The following is a 15,199-nucleotide window of genomic DNA, read 5'->3' as shown; positions in this document are numbered from 1 at the left end:
AATATTTTTGTACAACATTCTATTTGTACAACAGTGGTACGAACAGTTTATTAACATTTTTAAAAACACAGAATTTAAAATAGTATCACAACCAATAAATAAATAAACTCCAGACAACATTGAGAGCGAGGAAGACAACCTCAGTCTCTAACATGGAGCGAACCAATATAGTTTATAACATTGCTTGTGCGGAATGCAACTCTTTTTACATTGGTTCTGCCCAAAATTATATTTCGATGCGATTACAACAACACCAGGCATCTGTGAGGGCAAAAAGGACAGGTGCTTCTGAACTTTCCTTTCACACCATCCAGGAGAACCATGTTTTTCTTTTTAATAAGGCTAAAGTATTTAATATACAGAATGAATATACAACTCTTAATAGCCGAAACACTTGAAATGAAGTTAAAACTCCAATTCTATAAATGTACGGAGACTATACACCATTTTGAACTCATGGACCTTTACACGCATGTGTGAATAGCAGTATTCACATTGGTTAACAAAAATAATCTTGCCGCGGTACACTAATTTTAAATTCAATTTGATTTATAAGAGAGTGGGTATTGTTAAATGTGTCATTTTACTTCTTGTAAGCATGGTTCGTAACTGAAATAACCTAATCACGTATAAAGAAGTTTAGTCTAGAGTATTTTAACATAGTTTGAAGTTGCCTTCAATTTCTAGTTTGTTATTGCTGGTGGGTTTAGTTTTACATACTTTGCATCAGCTACCGCTTTGCTCTCCCTTGATGGCAGAAAGTATACTTTGGGAATTGAATGCAAGATTTGTTTTATAAAACCGGTATAAATTAACTATCTTTTATTGTAGATAATATCACGTTATAAACTTAGATCTTTTATACTATGTATTAACCAAATAAATTTGATGTGAACGTCGGGTGAAGAAATTTCCTATAAAAAGGTATGAGAAGTTATCTTATATTTAAACAATCTTGTACTATAGTATTTTCCAGCATTCATGGATGTTAAATACTGGCTTCTGAAATTCATACGTATCATTTTGTATCCAAATTACATTTCTCGTACCATTTTTTCATACCATATAATGTAGCATTTTGTGTTAACTTTTTCCTGTATCATTATTGAAGCCTTGAGAAATTAAGGAAAAAAAAAAGTTTTGGGTTTATGAAGTGTCCATGCAAGTTTTTAACTGCTTTAAAATAGACTTTCACTTCTTATGCAAAAGCATTTTGTGCCCTTTTTTTTAAAGTAACATTTTGTTTTTAGACTTTCTCATAATATAAAGAAAGTACTTAATTTGCATGCACCAGTGTTTAGTTTCATTAAATTAGTTTTTTTACCTCCCTCAGTGCCTCGCCTCAGGATCAGATAAAAGTTGTGGCAACTTTGTCGGGTGACAATATCAGTTATGCTGTGAGTATTTGATTTGTTTAAATTTTTTTTCAACCAAATTCATAAAATTTTTTAGATTGTTCAATGGGATCATTATTTAATGAGTCATTTGTATGGAACTGTGCTTAACTGATTTAATTAGTGGTAGAAAACAGAATTTAATTATATTATTATTAAAATTTGCACCTTGTGTTTTTTCCCAGTTTGTTTATGGTTATGTCATTCAAAAATGTCATTCAAAAAATTCAAACGGTGGGGTGAAGTGAAAGTGTTTTTTTTTTTTTTTTTTTTGGCTGATGCTGAAAATTTGAGGGAACTAAATTGAAGGGGGGCAAAAGAAAGTAATTGATAAGTTGAATTTTAACTTAGTCATTGGAAATTTCTAGGCACACCTCATAAAACCAGGAGCACATCCAACATTAGAAATAATGTAGATGCTACACAGAACAAAATATGCAAACACAGTAAACAATCTCTCTGAATGGCACAGAAAAAGAAAATGCCATGGTCATGATGAAAAGAATTATTAGAAGATTACACATATAAAAATCAATAAAAGACCTGACTACCTCAGTAAAGAAACCAAAAACAAAACTGAAGTCCTCTTAAACCAAAACAATTTATGAAGACAAAACTGATACCTGTCAGTCCAGAATCACTAGTTATGTTTGGAAATGTCAAGTCCATGAAGAAGGAGTACCCTTTACAACCAATAGGTAGTTGAAAGAGCTGTTCAGGCCAACAAGTTGCATATTAAAAATTGGTAAGTAAAAACTGTTGATCTTTATTTTTGGTTAATCTGAGCATTGAAAAATACACAGCACTTCTTAATCCAGATATGTAATATTCCAATAAAAGACAAATGACACTTTAGTCTCCTTTGATGTGGACAGTATTTTCATAAATTTTTTGTTAGAGGATAGTAAAGCTATCTTCATTTAATAAATAGAAGACACTATTAGAATAGAATCCCGTCTCCAATCCCTAAACAAAAATAATATTTCTGATGTATGCATTGAAGTCATTTCTGAATATAAATATGAATTATTGCACACTGAATAGGATGAAACAAAGAGAATAAAATTTATTGAAACAGCTAGTCTATCTCAAGAAGTTTTTGGTTATACATGGGAAATTTAGAATTTAGGTAACAGACGAATTTGGAAAGAATCGACAATTGGCATTACATTTTGGGCAATTTTTTTTTGTGCCTTTTACTTATGGCTTAAATGAAAACCATTGAACTAGTCACCTGCAGATAGTATGCAGTATTTAGTTCATTTTGTGCAGCACATCAGAGTATCCTTTCATTTTCCAAAACAATTGTCAATACTTTCCTCCTCTTTCAGAATGGTAGCAAATCTTGTTGCAAACACTTTGAAAACTGCTGACTAAATATCATGCGTAGTTTTTCAGTCGATATCCTGTAACATATGCAATAATTTTTTTTTTTCATAAGCAAATTCGTTAAATTTTTCCAATTTTAGTATGTGACATAATATGTATATTAAATTTAAATAAATGGTTTTGAATCCCATGGAATTTATTATTACTCTTGTGCACTTGTGTTTTATAGCTCTTACCATTGCAGGGCAGATATTTCTATTGAAAAAAAATCTATTTTTATAGTGAAATCCACAAATAGATGCAAGAGGTATGTTGCAGTCCCCTCAGTAGTTTGAAGTTAGACACCTCTGGCTTAAATGAAGAAAAATAAAAAGCTGCTTACATGATCTATTTCTTCCTCTGTGGATGCACAACTTTGGGCTTGAAAAAATAATAGCTTGAAAATTACTAGTTCTTTGCAATAGGATAAAAAAAAAAGTCGCTGAATGGGGACCTGTGAAGGCATTTCTTAAATCAGAAGTTATTTCTTAACTCTTGGAATACACCAGTGGATTGGTGGTAGAGTTACTTTTTTGCTGCTCTTCTGTCTACTATTCTCTGGAATATCTGACAAAGGTTGGAGGAAGGGGGAACTGTTGGTTCTGCTGTTTGCTGGCTGAACCATTGTATGTTCCCTTCGTTTTATTGATCATCCCATTGTTTTAGCACTGGATAATCAATGAAATCAAGGGAAAATATTTCCTGTCCCTTTCTTCTCGACAGAACAGCTAGGGAAGATATCCTCCACTTTTCCATTCTAACCAGGGGTGAGTGAATGGTCCCCAAACATCACACCGCATAGATACTTTTCCTTGACAACTGATATTAAAACAGGCTTTGAACATGATCTCCCTTTCTCCCCTACCAGGTTTTTAGGGGTGCAATGTAAAGGGTTGCCTCCTAGTGTGCTGTCTACATTGGGCAATCATACCATAAATTAGTATGCCAAATTAGGAGACACCAGCCTGTGGAACATGAAAAGTGGGGGAGAGTAATATGGCCTTCTGTTGTTTCAATGAAGGTCACCTGTTTAACTAAAAAAGTTCCATCTCCTCCGTATTGAACAGGGAAGAGACTTGAAAGAAGTCTGAGCTAATATATTTTATATACAGTGCAGCTTATGTTCCAGAATTTTCTCTTTTTCTTAAAATACGAATGGAGAGGAATAATTATTCCCTATTCTACAAACCAGTATGTACAGTAGAATTTGGCTTGCAAATAGAAGGTCTTCCCTCCTACTAAATAATGGCTAGAAGAATAACATTGAACTCTGCTACCAATCCATAGGTCTACTCCAGGACATCCTGAAGTCTCTCTCCATGTGAAAAAGATATCTCCAATCCTAGGCTCCCATCTAGTAACCCTTTATTCCAACTAATACAATGGGTCTGGCTTGCTCAAGCAGTCAAGAGAATAGAGCCAGGTTGAGTACCCACAGAGGTAGAAGTAAGAATTTGTTTTATTTTTATTCATTTAAGCAGTGAAACAAATGCCCAAAGAGGGGAGCTGTAATGTATGACCAATTTTCATTTCTTTTCATACTTAACTGTTTTTTGCCATATAATTGCAATTTGGTTTGAAGGAAGATGAACAAAACAAGTTCCATGTGCTTATAAATGATATCCAGTCTCAACCCATTATGTTATCCTGGTGTTGTATGCCAATATTTAAATTTAAATATGCCAATATATAAACTTAAATATCTATTAGAATTACATCAGTGTGAATTTTAGTATTTGTACAGTGTGGTCTTCACTTCCAATCTTTATCATTAATTTTTTTAATTGGAAAAGTATAGCTACCATGTTTGTCAAAAAACACCTATTTCTATATTAATTTTCCATAGAGTTTTGGTTTCCTTTTTTTTTTTTTTTTTTTTTTACTCACTTTTTTGCTATCCTGAATTTTAACCATAAGCTAGTCAGGATTTTTTTTTTTTTTTTTTTTTTTGGTTAACAAGATTGTTGTTTCTAATGATGTCTTTTGTTCTTATTATCCAATATAATGCCAGAATTAAGAATAAAAGTTTTGTAAGATTTCCCATTTTAAACTATTTCTTGCTTTTCCCCCCAAAAAATTTATTGGTATACATATTCACCAGTGTCTGCAGATGGATTTGAATTTGGCTCTCCAGCTAGAGGGTTAATATCAAAAAAGGACAGAAGAAATGGCTAACTTTTTTGACATTAATATCACCATACAGAATAAAACAATTTATACACACATATTTAGAAATGTACTAAAAGTTTCATTTGCAGAGTTCATTGATTTTTTTGAAGTATAGGATCTGGAGAATGAAGTAAATAAATTACAAGTCTTGATAGTGTGATAAATCACATTTATTATACCTTCAAGAAATACCTTGTAGAAAGGATGCCTTTTACAACTCAATGTTTAACTATTTATTATTGTATTTGTATGTTTTCTTCAGGTTTTTTAAAATCAACATTGTTTGTCTGACTACTGATATGGTAATCAGTGTTTATTTTGTGTGCATGTGCAACACTGCATCAATAAATTTCATTAATGAGTGTTATTAATGAATGAAGGAGTCCCACTTATAGTTCATGTTAACAGTATATTTATCAGGTATATAATACTAAAGATATATTTAGTTTAATTTAATAAAATTTAAAATTTCTCATTCTTTTTAATAGGATACAAAAAAAGCTTGAGGTGCCAAAAAAGCAAAGCATAGTAAATTGTTTTGCAGTGTTTATGAAGCAATGTTTATAAAATATTGCTTCATAAACACTGAAAAACAAAAAAAAAAAAAAAAAAAGTCAATATTATCTACCAAAATATTAATGAAATGTGAAAAACAGTTGCCGAAAAGGGTTCACTTATAGTGCTCTTTAGGGACAGTCTTCTAGAAAGTGCTACTATAACATTTTCTAGAAGACTGTCCAGAAAGTGCTACTATAACAGGATTTTACACAGTATAAGATAATATAATATTTTAAAGAATTTGAATATTGAATTTTAAATACTTAAGTATAAATACCTTAAAATACTGAAATACAAATATTTCAGATGCTTGCTTCTTTCAGATGTTCTCTACCTTTACCAATTTGTCTACATATATTCTTTCAAATACTCTGTCTTATACTGTAGATTCCATTATGGTCTTAACATTCAAATTGCAACCAATGGCCCTAAATCATAATCCAATATTAATTATTACATCACTGGACATTCTGTACCTGTTTCATTATTCAGATTGTGCCTGTGCTTGTATTGGTTGTAAATGTTGCTTGTATTTGGTGTAAATAGTTGTAAATGTAGTAACATAATGTAATATTAGAATGTCTATCCATCTGGCCTGATTGTGTTGACATTTTAAACATAATATCTTTCAGGATATTACTATAAAGCTCCATAAACACCAGCTGGCTTCCTATCGCACTATTGTTCAGAATGATTTCCAGTGGAAATTGCAGCAGGTAGGGACACATTTTGAATTTGCTCATATACAGAAGTTACGCATTTTACAGCTATCCTATCACTACCTGTCAAGATGTCAATCAAATTTTGTATATTTTCTATAAATTAATAACTCAAAGCACACCAAAAATGCAGTGACCATGCATGTCACAAAAGATTAACTTTCTACTTGCAAAAATCACATATTTTTTGCCTGGATTTAAAAAAAGAAGGAGAATCTTTATTGCAATGCTTAGAATCATAATTTAGATAATAGTAGTTGTAACAGCCCGCCCTGGCACAGTGGCCAGGGGTTAACAATATACTACAGAGACATTATTGCCTCAGTAAGCCAGAAAATATATAAATAAATAATAAAATAATATATAAGTGAAATAAAGTACAGGAAAATGGCAAAATGACTTGAGTATACTACATAATATTATATAGAACATTAAGTGAGTGTACAAACCATTTTTTTAAAAAATACATACTATAAGGATAGAAGACATTGAGGTGCATAATTGTATACATAGTTGATTTGGCTTAAAAGTATACCTTGCTCAAGACTCATATTATAATAGTCATAGCCTTGGCCACCCCACTGAGTATTCTTTTCCTATATTGTCGATCTCGACAGAACTCGTTGAGGTCGACATCTAAGTCCTAGACTCGAGATATCATCAGCTGTGGAAGAAGCCAGTCCGACAGGTGAAGGTGTCTTTGTAGAGGACATAGCTGGAGAGTTGCTCGTAGATGCACCACTGGGATCCTCCATGCACAGTTGTCCCAGAAGGAGGAGAGGAGAGGAGAGGGGAGGAGATGAGACCGGTCATGAGCTTGACTGTTGTGATGAGCCTCCTTTCATTAATGAGTCATGCGAGCCTTGGGATGTTAAGTGTGTTGGCCATAGTGGTGGTCCAGAGTTGGGGAGGTAGGCTAAGCTTGTGGCACGCTCACTTAAGAAGCCAATACTCAGTTAAGAACACTTGTTTGGTGGTAGAGGGATATATGCAGATGCCCAAATCTCTGCAGTATAGAGAAGTGGAGGATACACAATTGTTGAGATGTATGTGACCATGGTGGATTTGTCTGTTACATGTTGCAGATATTGCTTGCATATCCATCTCAGTCTGGCAGCTTTTGTGAGGAGCATGTCTAAATGTTGGCCGAAAAGAAGCTTTGGGTCAAATCTGATCCCTAGGTTAATGTGGTTTTGGACAAGCAGGATGGAGGCTCCATTGAGGACCAGATAGATTTTTGTTAGTTGTTGCTTTAACAAGAAGACCATGTATTCTGACTTCTCAGGATTGATGTGCAGACCAAGTTGTTTGAGGTAGGTACATATTGAGGAAAGAATGGAGGTTAGCCCTTCTGAGATTTGGTGAGGGTCTTGGTTTGCGTTAATTGGTGTGAGTACCTTTAGATCATCAGCATATACCTGGATATTCAGCTTTTTGATTACCAGTGGAGCAATAAGGGTGGTGAGGAGGCCAGATAGTACTGCCCTTTGTGGGACTCCAACCGAGATTACTTTGCAGTATTGGGAGTTATCTACATACAATTTCACTATGCAGTAATTCAGCAGAGATGTGAGGAAAGCTAAGATGTCACCTATCTGATAGTGGTTCTCTAGTAGCTTTAGGAAAGACGAGATGTACACAGCATCAAATGCAAATTCATTATCTACATAGGTGACTGCCAGCTCTTCCAAAAAGGTATGATCAGGCCTTCACTGCTGTGCAGCTTTTGCATCAAGTACTCAAGTTGCATCAAGGTCATTCATGAGGTCAGTAGGCAGTAAATCCCATTCTTCTTTGAGAGCAGATTTTAGCTCAAGCAGGATTCTGGTCCTTAGGGAAAATGTGGCAACTTTTAGTTTACCTTTCCAATGCATCCAAATTGTGTTTTTTAGGGTTCAGTTGTTGTGAGAGATTCATCAGTCACCTGAAATGTATGTGGGAGGTGTATTATCATCCATAAAAAGGAAATGAAGGCCAACTGTACCCCGGAATATTATATAGGGATCTAACTCTAAGGTTTCATATCTGTATTATTGAGTGCACAAGAGTCTGTCCTCCAAGACATGGAGAGATATGACCATTAATGACCATGGAGGGGTACTACTATTATTCCTTCACTACCAGTGTCCTTTTTCCCTTGTTTTGGAGGGCTGATATTGCACACTGGGTCCCTGTGTTGTGAATAAGTTTATTCAGGTTTATCTTGTAGACAAGCACAACTGAAAAGTGTCTGTAAGACACTTTTCTGTTGTGCTTGCATAGTATGGCATGGCTTCACAAAGTAATCTTTTTTTGTCCATTTCAATTTTTTTTTCTAACATAATTCAATAAATAAAAATTTGAATGACTTAAAATATATACAACAAAAGAGTTAAAGACAGTCTTTAACTGTTTTCAAGCATGCATGTGTGTGTATATATATATATATATATGTATGCACATATTCATATGTGTAACTAAAGGAGTATGAATGTGTATGTATGTATGCTTTGAAGGCTGTTTTATTGTGTCAGAATCTCTCAAGTTGAAAAATTTTGATTCTTCAAGTATTTGTTGTAAATTGTTTTATCATTCTTTCTTTTTGCAAATTAATTTTAATTCAACATGAAGTACAATTAATTTACGAGAAGTGAGAATGTTAAATTAAAATTTGCTTGGGAAACTTATTTCTCTGGCTTGAGAAACCTCTGTATGGACTATATTGCCTGTGGGTTGCCCAGGCTTGTATTAGATGAACTTAGCAGATATTGTTGTTAAATAATGTATTTACAAGTCTAGAGATTGTTTGTCATCATAAATAATTATATCTATGTAACGTTTTTTAATTATTTATTTCAACTACTAATAAGAAGATTGATAGGTTTTAAGAGGATAATAAAGTGAATTAGATATTCATGTTCAATGTTAAGTTTCTTCCAACTCTCACCTGTTCTGCAGTAGTGTAATATTGATTTGGTAACCTTTCATGTTTGTAATTATCATTAAAAAATAATACCTTTAGTTTGGAGTACTTGTATATTATCATTATAATTATTATAGATACAGGATGCGGGAAATCATATATTGAGTGCCCTCCAGATATTTGCTTCCATTCCTGTTTTGACAACTGGAAAATGTGATTTTAGGTCTGCAGAAGAAGTATCCCAGGTTTGTCGTTTTATTTAGGTTTACTTTTTAATAATTATTTAAATAAATAAAATGTACTAATAATTTAATTGTATACTTAGTGTTCTAATTAAACTTGTGTTCTGTATTCCACTTATATATTTTTGTAGTTTTTCTGTGGTGGTTGAATTTTTTTTTTGAGTTTTGGAACTTGTAAGGAAAGTAGATTTTGGTACATGATTTTTTGAGGAGACTAAAGGAATTTTAAATTAGAGATCTAATACAATCTTTGTACTAACTCTGAATTTGGGAGTTGTGGTATCACAAATTTTCCAGTATTCATAGTTGTTTACAAATGCATAATTAGTAATGTAGAAGTGATAGAGACATGAGTTTATAATTGCTACTTTTATAAAGATTGTTAGGTCCCTTACAGGAAGAGGAAAGATTGTGAAAGACCAGATGGGACTTTTCTCTTCATTCACAACATTGTAAAATTATGGAAAGTGTTCACACAGATAGTTGTTATTTGTGTGAACACTTCCATATGTAATTGCATGGTCTGCACATTTTTGATGACTGAAAAGCATAGTTAGGAGAAATATAAGATTTTTTTTTGCATCTAGAACAGTGGTTCTCAAACTTCTGGGTCTCAGGACCCCTTTACATTCTTAAAAATTATTGAGGACCCCAAAGAGCTTTTGTTTATGTGAGTTACACTATCAATATTTACCTCATTAGAAATTAAAACTGAGAAATTTTTAAAATATTTCTTTATTAATTCATTTGAAAATAACAATAATAAACCCATTAAATATTAATATAAATAACATTTTTTATGAAAAATAACAATATTTTCCAAAACAAAAAAAAAATTAGTGAAACGAGTGGCATTCTTTTATATTTTTGCAAATCTCTCTAATGTCTGGCTTAATAGAAGACAGCTGGATTCTCATATCTGCTTCTGCATTCAGTCTGCTGCAATGTGTTGTTTTGGTTGAAGTATATGAAGAAAATCCTACTTCACACAGATATGTAGCTTCTTCCAAATGTTGACACATTTCATTATAAAATATCAAAAAATCACATTCGTTAATATCACCACTGATCTCGTCAGAAAAGTCTTTAAGTGTTGGGAAGCTGTCAACTTCCCAAGTGTTGAGAAGCTGTCACATGTTGGCAGATACAAGTTTTCCAAAATTCAAATTTTCACTTCAAATCTCGAATTTTATCATTGGCAACAAATACTGTCAGTTGTTTTCCTTGAAGTGACAGGCTCACTTCGTTCATTTTCGAGAAAATGTCTGCCAAATACTCAAGTCTGAATAACCATAGTTTGTCTGTCGGTCGTTCTTTCAAGTAAAAATGGTGTTCTATGAAAAAAGCGGCTAATTCAGCTTGTAACTCAAACAAACAATCGCACAAATGCTTTTCCTCGAGATAACCATCGTACTTCAGTATGTAGCAGAAGTGCTTTATGTATACTTCCCATTTCATCACACAGAATATTAAAAAGATGTGTACTCAGGGGGCGAGAGTTAATAAAATTAATCATTTTTACTGCTTCATCAAGGACATTCTTAAGTGAAAGTGGCATTTTTTTTTACTGAAAGTGCGTACCGGTGAAGAATACAATGACTACTACAGTTTGGTGCCACTGCCTAATGCACAAGCAGTTTTCCCCACCATCGCCTTTGCACCATCAGTGCAAATGTCAACACAGTTGTTCCAATTATAAACCATGAGATTGAAAAAAGTTATTCAACACTTTGAATATTTCAGAACCACTTGTGTTTGTTGTTAGCAAGCATTCACATAAAAGAAGAACTTCTTCAATTATTAGTTGGTGCTGATACTGGATGAATACAAGCAAAACAGCAAGTCCAGCAATGTCTGTAGAAAAGTACAATTCTGCAAATGAGATATCAACACAGACTTCACGTTTGCAGATAAATCTTTAATTCGACGAGTTACTGCATTGTTGGAAAGCGGCACTGCTATGATTTCTTTTATTGACTTTTAATTCAGCAGGCATTCAGCAATGTCAACTATACAAGGCTTTATTAGTCCCTCAGCTATTGTTTGCACTTATCCTGTAAGATGCTTCAGTGGCTTTTTCATTTATAGTTTGACAAGCTGTAACAAACAATTTTTGGCTTTTAAAGAGCTCATCTTGTCTACTTTTTAAAATATTCAGTTCCTTTTTCTTTAAACTCTGAATGATTGTCTCAAAATGACAGTGCAACTTAACTGGCACCATAATACTATTCGAAGATGTTCCGTTGCATAAGACGCAGTAAGGTAAATTACTAACATCTATAAAGCCGAGGGAAAGATAGCTTTCATCATATTTTCGTTTCTTATAGACGATTCCACCCAATCTTTGGAGTAAATCCTCCCTTCCATGAGTCAGAGAGTTACCGATATTTCAGTTTCATCTTTTTAAGCATCTTTAGACATATACGTTGCAGCTGTGGATTGTGAAAGCGAGTCTTCTAATCTCCCTTTTATAAGCCACTGATCCATCCTTAAATATAAGAAAAGTATATTATAAATAAATTTACTTTAATTTTAGAATAAAATATTATTAAATTCTAAAATAATAACAGTTTTAGATAACATTTAAAAATTTAGAAGTTTTCGAAAATTTTTTAAAAATATTGCAAGATAAGACAACAAAGTGTACTTACTTCTTGTTGTGTTTCCACTTAGGCGCAAGGAAAACTTCGGGATTTAAAAATAACGATTTATTGGATGATAATGAGGTTACAAAGATTATAGCAGGTATAACCGAAGATAGCTAGTAAGAACATGGTAAAAGTACTGAGAACAAAATGAGTTAATCTCTGAAAATGCACATATTTATACCCTAAACTCTAGGGCCTAAAATTTAGGGTATAAATATGTGCCTTAACCTATACCTTAGAAAATTCAAGAATACACAAGCACACATTCCATTAGCCATCAGAACGATGACATCATCACACGTGCACTGTACACTCGTGAGAAAATGAGAGTGAAATAGGTAAATAATGTCTTAGTATTCTTATGAAAACAGGTTTGACCTTGTGGACCCCCCCCCACTCCCGAAAGGTCCTGGGATTCCCAGAAGTCCGTGGACCACATTTTGGGAACCGCTGATCTAGAAAGTAGATTAATTGCTGGGTAGCATTGTCTAGAGTTGTGGGCAAAATTTAAAGTGGAATGAGGTGCTGAAATTTGACTATGCATATGGAGCAGTTGAGGTTCCAAATATAGATGAAATTGAATTCTTTAATATTTTAGAAATAACAGTGGAAACTAATGAAGAAGAAAGAATAGTATTGGTTGAAATAACAATTGCATCTACAGATATATTTTAGGAAAATTTGAAAAGAAAGGTAAACCTTGATGGTAATTAACATGAATTTTAGATTTATCTCTGAAAAATGAAAAATTAATCTTTTACCACATGTGAGATTGTAAGTTGCACATTTTATGCAGATCATACCCTCTTAATTGCAAACACAATATTTCAGCATAAAGATAGGTGTGTGTGTGTGTGTGTGTGTGTGTGTGTGTGTGTGTGTGTGTGTGTGTGTGTGTGTGTGTGTGTGTGTGTGTGTGTGTGTGTAATAGAAAGAAAAACAGAAACATAGTAAAAGTTTATTTTTTCAATTAATTTTAGTTATGTTTTAAACTGTCAATTCCCCACCCGCCCAGTCAGCAATAATGATAAAAGGCTACTAAAATTTTGTGTAAATTCTCCTTCTTAATTACAAACACAGTGTTTCAGCTTAAGATTTGCTCAAGTTTGTGAAGTGAACTTAATAGAAACAAGGAAAGTATAATTCTGTATCATTACAGAAAAGGACCTTAAGCAACTAGTTGAAGATACAAGGATAATATAGAGGATTTGAGATTGGAAATGACCATCGTCGGCAAATCAAAAATTATTAGTATCAAAAATAAGACACATAAGAAAGTGTTAAAGTGGACAAAAAACGAAAAGCTCTTTATGCCAACGGCTATTAAATATAGATATCTTGCTTAGAAGTTAAATGAAATTTCTGATGCTGGTGTGACTTTCTGCTAGGAATGGTAAAGATTCTCTATCCTTTACAATTAGTAGTTCTAGTATGTGGCGCTTTAATTTAATTTAATGCCATACTTTTTTACATAATAAAATTTATTTGTTAACAGTAATTCACATTGTTTAATTAATGTTATACACATTTAATTAATTCATAGCAGCTGTGGAGATTTGAATGGAAAAAATAGTAAAAATAATGTTAAAAAATAAATAACAATTAGACATATACCAAGTAATATTTTATTCATACTTAGTTGCTTATTGTTATTTGTCTCTTTTGCTATTTTTTAAATTATTTTATTATTTATGAATTTATTTTTTACGCACAAGTCTCTATATGGAAAAAATAAATTCATAGATCACTAGGGGTCTTCGCCCCCTGCTCGCTGCACTCGCTTCTTTTGATAAAGTAAAATAAAATACCTACAGAAGCTTTTGACACCGTGTGTCTCTTCCTCTGTTATGAATACATAAATATGTTACATATGGAAATCAAGCATGGTACCGCGTGGCCATCTTAGATAAACATAGTACGTGATCACGCTTAAACAGAAGTTTGCTTTACCACAGTAAAACAAGCTTCTGTTACGTATTTTAGTATTTGTTACGTATTACCATGTAACCCTGCATCTCTATTCTCCCATTGGCTGAATAAATATCACTAGGCGGAAAATTATTTTAATGTATAGAAAGAAATGTAGTTTTAATGCAGTATTGTTAAGTTTACACAGCCCATGCTTGCCTCACATGTATTGTTATATAACTCATGAATATCGTGTCACTTGCAAAGAGAATTATTATTCATAACTAACTACATGTGAAGATTATAACTTTATAGAACGTTTAATAAAACTCCTTAGTTGTTTTACACATTTTCTAAACTGAATGGTTTAGAGAATGTGAAACTAAGGAGTTTTATTAAGTGTTCTATAAAGTTATAATCTTAGTAATTAATTGATAAGGAGTTAACTCTATTTTTCACTTCTATTAATTACAGAAAAAAAATCAATTTAAGGGAAAAAAATCAAATGTGCATGAAGTATGACTCACTTCATTACTACTTCATATCATGCTAGGTGTACATTACCTAACATGTTTAAAATTCAAAAAGCCATAGCTCCATAACCATTCAGAATCAAGCACATGTTTGTGTATCTTTCTTTTTCTTATTTTGGAAAAGTCTCAGAAATATTTTGCACATTTTTTGAAACGCCCTGTGTATATACAAGATTTGACAATTAAGTTCCAGGAATGAATCAGTTTAAAGAAAACCAGATGTTAGAATGAAAAAGCTTTTAATGATTTTAAAATTAACTGCCGCGAGCAACTATGCACTTGCACAATTGCTTGTAGAGCTGTTTGAAAACATTTTTTAACTCCTTGAATGTACTGCCACTAATTTCTTTGATAAATTCCTTTAATGCGCTTTACATTGTCAAATCATCATCCTATCAACATGATTTAATTTCTCAAAACAAGTAGTTCACAGAAAAAAATGAGTTAAAAGGAGTGGTTTAACTCTACAACCCTTACTTTATTAAAAACTTCATAATCAGTACAAAGTGCTGCCCAACAAAGTCATGCAGTAGGAATCAGCTCTCTTTTTTTTTGAAATCAGGGTATAACTTGATGAATTCTTTTAATCACACAATCAAAAACTTGTGTATAGTACTTCTTGTTCACTTACCCGGTGGAACAAATTTTCTGGTGGAACTTGGTGGAACATGAATCCCTTGCTATCAAAGAAAGTGATCAACATCATTTTAGTTTTTATGGTTTGAAAACAAAATTTTTGTTTCTTGGAAGGATGCTGA

The 15,199-nt window shown here is 32.7% G+C and overlaps 1 protein-coding gene across 1 annotated transcript in view; it reads left to right on the top strand.

The window, feature by feature from the left end:
* rogdi (rogdi atypical leucine zipper) overlaps positions 1–15,199 on the top strand; it is a 129,958-nt gene that overhangs the window by 36,131 nt on the left and 78,628 nt on the right. Inside the window, exons 4-6 of the mRNA XM_090373652.1 lie at positions 1,334–1,397; positions 6,122–6,205; positions 9,248–9,355. Coding sequence (XP_090229778.1) covers positions 1,334–1,397; positions 6,122–6,205; positions 9,248–9,355 — 256 coding nt within the window. The remainder of the gene's footprint in view (positions 1–1,333; positions 1,398–6,121; positions 6,206–9,247; positions 9,356–15,199) is intronic.

The sequence above is a fragment of the Mastigoproctus giganteus genome, chromosome 5 (genome assembly GCF_048544385.1).
Source record: "Mastigoproctus giganteus isolate SK-2022 chromosome 5, ASM4854438v1, whole genome shotgun sequence".
NCBI classification, from domain to species: Eukaryota; Metazoa; Arthropoda; class Arachnida; order Uropygi; family Thelyphonidae; genus Mastigoproctus; species Mastigoproctus giganteus.
The sequence above is the reverse complement of the archived record's forward strand: the minus strand, read 5'-3'. Positions and strand labels throughout refer to the sequence as shown.